Source organism: Trichomycterus rosablanca, chromosome 1 (assembly GCF_030014385.1).
Source record: "Trichomycterus rosablanca isolate fTriRos1 chromosome 1, fTriRos1.hap1, whole genome shotgun sequence".
In the NCBI taxonomy this organism is placed as follows: Eukaryota; Metazoa; Chordata; class Actinopteri; order Siluriformes; family Trichomycteridae; genus Trichomycterus; species Trichomycterus rosablanca.
The window spans coordinates 48,877,326-48,884,905 of record NC_085988.1 but is presented as its reverse complement, the minus strand read 5'-3'; the positions used below and the strand labels follow the sequence as shown (position 1 = coordinate 48,884,905).

Here is a 7,580-nt window from a genome sequence, read left to right as displayed (position 1 = left end):
CAATTAAGGCCTTTTAAGTTTCATTAAGGCCTGTTAAAGTCTAGTAATGCCTGTTAAGGTTTAGTAAGGTCTTTTATGGTCTAGTAAGGTCTTTTAAGGTCCAGAAAGGTCTTTTAAGGTCCAGTAAGGTCTCTTAAGGTCTAGTAATTTCTTTTAAGGTCCAATAAGGTCTGTTAAGGTCTGTTCAGGTGTAGTAAAACCTGTTAATGTGTCGTAATGACTTAAGGTCTAGTACGTCCTGTTAACGTCTAGTAATGTCTGTTAAGGTCTAGTAATGTCTGTTAAAGTCTAGTAAGGCCTTTTAAATTTAAGTAAGGCCTTTTAAGTTTCATTAAGGCCTGTTAAAGTCTAGTAATGCCTCTTAAGGTTTAGTAAGGTCTTTTATGGTCTAGTAAGGTCTTTTGAAGTCCAGAAAGGTCTTTTAAGGTCCAGTAAGGTCTATTAAGGTCTCTTAAGGTCTAGTAATTTCTTTTAAGGTCCAATAAGGTCTGTTAAGGTCTGTTCAGGTGTAGTAAAACCTGTTAATGTGTCGTAATGACTTTTAAGGTCTAGTACGTCCTGTTAACGTCTAGTAATGTCTCTTAAAGTCTAGTAAGGTCGGTTAAGGTCCAGTAAGGCCTGTTATGGTTTAGTAATGTTTGTTAATTTATAGTAAGGTATGTTAAAGTCCATTAAGAACTGTTAAGGTCCAGTAAGGTCTGTTTATTTCTAGTAAGGTCTACTAAGGTCTAGTAAAGTCTTTTAAAGTCTACTAAAGTTTTTTAAGGTCTATTAAAACCTGTTAAGGTCCAGTAAGGTCTGGTAAGGTCTAGTAATTTCTGTTAAGGTCTGCTAAGGCCTGTTAAAATCTAGTAATGCCTGTTACGGTCCAGTAAAGACTTTTAAGGTCTTCTCAGGTCTGTTAAGGTCTATTAAGGCCTGTTAAAGTCTGGTAAGGTTTTTGAAGTTCTAGTAGGGCCTGCTATAGTCTAGTAGGGTCTCTTATGGTCTAGTAAGTCCTGTTAAGGTCTAGTATAGTCTGTTAAGGTCCAGTAAAGCCTGTTAAAGTCTGCTAAGGTCTTTTAAGGTCTAGTATGGCCTGTTAATGTCTGCTAGGGCCTTTTAGTGTCTATGAAGATCTTTTAAGATCTAGTAGGGCCTGTTAAAATCTAGTACGGTCCGTTAATATCTATTAAGGCTTGTTAAGGTCTATTAATGTCTGTTAAATTTTAGTATTGTCTGTTAAGGTCTAGAAAAGTCTTTTATGGTCCAGTAAGGTCTGTTAAGATCAAGTAAAGTCTTTAATGTCTAGTAAGGCCTGTTAAGGTCTAGTAAAGTCTTTTAACACTAGAAGTCCCAGAAATTTCGAGCTTCCCCCTGAAGTCCCGAAAGAGGGTCAAATGACCCTTAGTCCGAACTGACGACTCTGATGGCTCCAATTAGCATCCTTTCATTTGTAAATGTGGCCATTGCCTGAGGAATCTGCAGGGGGGAGTAGAGCTGAATTCACACTAACGTCTGCCTAATACTTGAAAAGGACTAAAAACCTGGCCTTTCTGAGCCAATGGCCTTAAAGACAGATCTTTTACTTTTTTGGGTGTCAATGACAAAAAATACCAAAATTCAAGATTAAGTCAAATAATAATAATGATTTATTAATATGAATTTAAGTAAGTTTACGTCTAAGTCTTCCTTCGGATCCAGACGAGTCTTCTGAAGCTTCTCAGGAGAGAAAAGTTCAAAGCAAGAAGCGAAGCGCCAGAGAGGAAAAAAGCAAAAAGAGCCCCCACCTCTGGTCACTCTTTAGTTTTATACCTTCATTAATTCCTGATCACGTCAAAAATGCTTGTGTGTGCGCTGTCTTTTGCACAAAATGCTGAAGCATACAAAATCTTTTTCTGTACCCCTGTACATTTTGGCAAGACACAGAGTCCTGGGTCTTCACAAAGATCAGTTTCAGTTCCCTGTTCCTAAATGTTCTGTACAGAGAATTAGCCAGACATTATGTAATGGCTTTTTCCATCCAAAAGTCAGCTTTTTGAGTACAGTTATAAGTCAAAAGGTTTTACCATATAAATCAATAAATTTTACCTAAAAAATCAATTTCTAACCGAGATGACATCCTCAAAACACCATGTGAAACACAGGTCAAGAGACTTTGCATTTTGAGGGAACTGACAATTTGTATAAAACACACATTTTGTTTTGAAGCACACATGAAGTGTTTTGGGAGAGATGTGACCTTTTGCTGCTGATCCGTGATGTGCTGCATTATCCAGGTCATTTTGCCAAATGTACATATAGTTTGCAAAACATACAATCTGTTTCAAGATTTCAAGTTTTTCTAAAAGAATTTATTTATGTTTTTCTTTTAAAAAAAGATGTGAAAGAAGTGGGTTCAAAATGACAGACAAAAAACAAAACAAATTAATTGTGTTGATCCACCTCAACAAAGGTCTTGTAAAAGAGTGTAAGCAAAAGAATGTAAGCTGCTCCTGAGTGTGTCTGCCCACCCCCCAGCTGCATTGTTGTGCAGGGGATATGCATAAGGTTGCTAACACCTTAGCAAATTTGCATGCAGCCTTTTGTGCTGTGGGGGATAAATAGGTGACTGCTTCACCTATTTTGTTCAAAAGAAACAAAATGCAGAGAAGGCTCACCACTCAACAGGCATTGGAACTGATCCTGAGCAACACCAACCCTTGTGACTCAGATGGAGAAGACATAGTCCTTCAACCGGATTCGGACTCTGAGCTGTCTTCAGGTTAGATTTTTCAAATTACCTATTTTTATTTCCTGACTATCTTTTTTATTTAGAACCAAAACAAAATGTTAATTTGAAATTATTTATCTTGCAGATGAGGAGACTCCTCCTCTACCAAAAAAGAGAGCTCGGTTGGCGAGTGAGCCGACAGAGACCGCAAAAGATGGCACAGTGTGGCGTGAAGTACAAGTGGGGAAACGTCTCCATTTCACCCCAATAGAACCGTACCCTACAGATGGAGAGCCAAGGGCTAAGGCCAGACGAAGTGTCCGGAGTCGCCTTCAGAGCTTCCTCTGTTTTATCACTCTTGACATGCTTCGTAGCATTCAAGAATGGACTACTCAACATGCACGTCACACGGAGCAGGTGGATTGGTTCATGGCTCTCCCGGAACTAATGGCATTTATTTCAGTCACTATCTTGCGGGGGGTGACCAAGGTTCCATCACTACGTGACAGCTGGTCAGCAAACCTGGCAAACCCAAGGATCATTGCAACTATGGCCCGAAACCGCTTCCAAGACATCATGCAACACCTACGCTTTGATGACATGTTCACACGCAGTGAGCGAGCGGAGACCGATAAGTTTGCTGCAATCTCCGATGTGTGGAGATCGTTTGTCACCAACTGCATCGCATCCTACAACCCTGGTCGACACATCACTATTGATGAACAGCTTTTCCCGTCAAAGACTCGCTGCTGTTTTCTGCAATACATTGCAACAAACCAGACAAGTTTGGCATCAAGTTTTGGGTGGCTTGCGACTTGAAATCAAAGTACATCTGTAATGTCCTCCCATATCTTGGCAAGGACCCCAGTCGTCCCAGCGGGGAGAGACTGTCCGGAACTGTAGTGATGAGGCTGATGGAACCATTCATGGACAAGGGCAGAACTGTAACCACGGACAATTTCTTTACATCATTGTCACTTGCACAACGACTGCTTAGCCGGAAAACCACTATCCTCGGCACAGTCAACAAGAGTCGCCGGGAAATTCCTCAATCTGCTAGACAGATGGACCGCACTGAATTCACCACTCAGGTGTTTTCAACCACTGGTGCCACACTGACAGTGTATGCACCCAAACGAAAGAAGGCCGTCTACATTCTCAGCAGCATGCACAGCGTGGTTGAGACTGAGGATACCAACACAAGGAAGCCAAACACGGTCACACAATACAACCACACAAAGTGCGGTGTGGATGTAATGGACCAAATGGTGCGGGAGTACAGCGTGCGTGCAGGAACACGGAGATGGCCAGTCGCCGTGTTCTACAACATGATTGACATGGCAGCACTGAATGCGCATGTTCTTTATCAGGCATGCACTGGGGTGCAGGAGAGACGGGTGGACTTCCTTGTTGAGCTTGCAAAAGAGTTAGGTGACTCATGAGTGAAAAGAAGGCACGCAAGGAGAAACTCCTTCGGCAACAACCTTCCACACCCAGCCCTGGCAAAAGGGCGAAGTGTCAGGTCAACCATCGATGCACGAACAATTGTGCAACTGAGAGATGTGTTGACTGCTACAAATACACATGTGGCAAATGTACCAGGGACATACCCAGGCAGTGCCAGGTATGTTCCGACAGTGCAGACAGACTGCTGAGTGAGTGCTGAAATGCTAGTCACACAAGAAGGACATGCCACTCACACACACACACGCAGCCCCCCACTGCAGCCTATTGTAAATATGTGTGGAATTGTTTTATTCCTTGTATTTTTTTTATTATTTTTATAACAAAAATAAAAAGCATGGAAACAAATAACAGTTGTTCTTTTGTATATTTTTCACACTGAAATTTCAGTCCTCTTGACTTAGACACAAATGCTTCTGGTCATTACTCACAGCTGTACCTTGCTCTAAAATTTCTAATTCTCTATTTAAAATATATAAAAAATGATTCATTGTTTCAGTGCTTTTTTGCTCAAATAAAACTAAACTAAATACAATATGTATAGTCTTTATATTATCAAATACAATAAACTGAATAGAACTAACTAGAAACTAAATGGCTAAACTCAATGGAAAACAACAACCTCCTGTGGTGCGACAGTAATGGCCTTATTTGCAGAACAAAAGACGGTGATTATAGGATGTTAGCTAAAATCCTTCAGGTCATTCGACCCGTCTCTGGATTCCAAAGTTAGAAATGTTAAATGACCCCTCTCTGGGACTTCTAGTGTTAAAGGTCTAGTTGGATTTTTTAATAACTATTAGGGTCTTTTTGGGTCTAGTAGTGTCTGTTAATTTTCATTAGGGTCTATTAAGGTCTAGTAGGGTCTGTTAAAATCTATTAAGGTCTAGTAGGGTCTGTTAAAGACTAGTAAGGTCTAGTACGGTCTGTTAAGGTCTTGCAAGGTCTGTTAGGGTCTTGTAGGGTCTGTTAAGGTTTAGTAGGATGTGTTAGGGTCTAGTAAGGTCTATTAAGGTCTAGTAGGGTCTTTTTGGGTCTTCTTAGATCTAGTAGGAGATGTTATGGTCTAGAAAGGTCTAGTATGGTCTGTTAAGCTATTGTAAGGTATTTTAGGGGCTTTTAATATCTAGTATGGTCTGTTAAGTTCTTGCAGGGTTTAGTAGGGTCTGTAAATGTCTTTAAGGGTCTGTTAAGGTCTAGCAGGGTCTGTTAAAGTCTTGTAAGGTCTTGTAGGGTCTGATAAGGTCTAGTAAAGTCTTTTAAGGTCTAATAGGGTCTGTTAAGGTCTAGTAAGGTCTAGTAGGGTCTGTTAAGGTCTTTTATGGTCTAGCATGGTCTGTTAAAGTCTAGTAGGGTCTGTTAAGGTCTTGTATGTTCTGTTAAGGTCTAGTAAGGTCTGCTAAAGACTAGTAAGGTCTAGTATGGTCTGTTAAGGTCTCTTAAGGTCTTGTAGGGTCAAGTAGGGTCTTTTAAGGTCTAGCAGGGTCTTTTAATGTCTAGTAAGGTCTTGTAGAGACTGTTAAGGTTTAGTAAGGCCTAATAGGGTCTGTTAAAGGCTAATTAGATGTAGTAGGGTCTGTTAAGGTTTAATTGGGCTTGTATGGTCTAGAAAAGTCTAGTAGGGTCTGTTAAGGTGTAGTAGGGTCTATTAAGGTCTGTTAAGGTCTTGTATGGTCTGTTAAGTTCTAGTAGGGTCTGTTAAGGTCTTGTATGGTCTGTTAAGTTCTAGTAGGGTCTGTTAAAGACTAGTAAGGTCTTTTAAGGTCTTGTAAGGTCTGTTAAGGTCTTGTAGGGTCTTGTAGGGTCTTTTTAGGTCTAGCGGTGTCTGTTAGGGTCTAGTAAGGTCTTGTAGAGACTGTTAAGGTGTAGTAAGGTCTAATAGGGTCTGTTGAGGTCTAATTAGGTGTAGTAGGGTCTGTTAAGGTCTAGTAGGGTCTGCTAATGTCTATTAGGGCTTGTAAGGTCTATTAAGGTCTAATAGGGTCTTTTAAGGTCTAGTAAGGTCTAGTTTGTTAAGACCTTACAAGACCTGTTTGTTAAGGTCTAGTAGGGACTGTTAAAGTCTATTAAGGTTTAGTAGGGTATGTTAAGGTCTATTAACCCTTTCATGCCTGAGTGGAACATTCCATTTTCGGACACTATGTAATATAGTCATAGAAAAAACCTTATTGTGTAAATACCGTACATAGTATAGACTATATACACACACCATTATAACCAGGAGAATCAGTTCTTTAAAATTATATGAAACTCAATGTTTTTTTAAGTGTAATATAATATAATAAACCTAAAAAAATCTCTCGTTTTTCATTTAATTCATAAATACTTACATTTTTACACATTTCTGTGCAATATAGAGAACAATATAGAATATATAAAATTTTTGCAATTTTGTGAGCCATTTGTCAAGATAATAATTTTGAATCTATCATCTTCTATTCAAAAGTTATAATCAATTTAGCAGAAGGTGTCATTTAGCAATTTAGAATGTTCGTGTCACTCCTTTTTTACTTCACTTTTTACCAATGTCAGCATACACTATAAACCAATGAAAGTGTACTTTTTTCTTAATTATTACTAAATTGTCAACATCCATATTTTTGAAATAAGACAGCAGATAAAATGTGTTTGACAAAATAAGCACTCTAACAACAGTGTATAGTTCAGAAACATGAAAGATTTTTATTAGAATTATATACACTTCTCATTCTATAAATAATTTCAAAACAACAATACAATATACTGTAGTTCAGCACTATTGAAGAACATCACTCCATAAAACAAACTCTCAAATAATCCAATTCAACAATACAAGAAAAAGCAATTATTTGTTCAGGATAATCATTGAACAATTCAGTAAACAGTTTTGAGGCAACAGGATATCAAATTTCATCTAAGCCATTTTGCCAAAAATTCACTACAAAATATTTAACAGACAATGCACAATGGATAATTACCTCAAGTTACCTCCTTCCAATGAACAATGCACACTGAACTTTGACCTGTGAAGAGAAAGAGAAACAAAGAACATAAGCCCTAAGACAGAAGCCCTATGTAGGTCTAACTGCGAAACTCATCTCCTTCGCCAGAATGCCAAGACTGAAAACAGTTTCGATTTCCAACTAAACAAAATCTTCTACCTTGGCACTCAGGAGCCATGCATGCAATCTTTGTTTTATTTTCTTTTTTGAATTTTTTGTAGCAAAGCCAGCAATTTCTTGATACTTGCTCCATCTGAGGAATGTGGGTGACGTAAAACAATGAGGAAGTGGTTGGAGCTACTAAAGGCTGAGATCTTATTTGACATCTTTGAAATCCACTGGGAATTTCTTACGATTAATCCTACATGTCCCACAAGCATTGATTCCCCACTCCTTAAGTCGGACCATAACAGTTGGTGATGTATAGAAGTTGTCAAACCAAA

General features: G+C 38.9%; 1 protein-coding gene across 1 annotated transcript; it reads left to right on the top strand.

The window, feature by feature from the left end:
- The first annotated feature begins 2,424 nt into the window (after positions 1-2,424).
- On the top strand, positions 2,425-3,511 carry LOC134323124 (uncharacterized). The gene is made up of 2 exons (XM_063004586.1): positions 2,425-2,743; positions 2,838-3,511. Exons 1-2 carry the CDS (start codon positions 2,623-2,625, stop codon positions 3,509-3,511), a joined length of 795 nt encoding a protein of 264 aa, XP_062860656.1. The 5' UTR covers positions 2,425-2,622.
- The last annotated feature ends 4,069 nt before the right edge of the window (positions 3,512-7,580 follow it).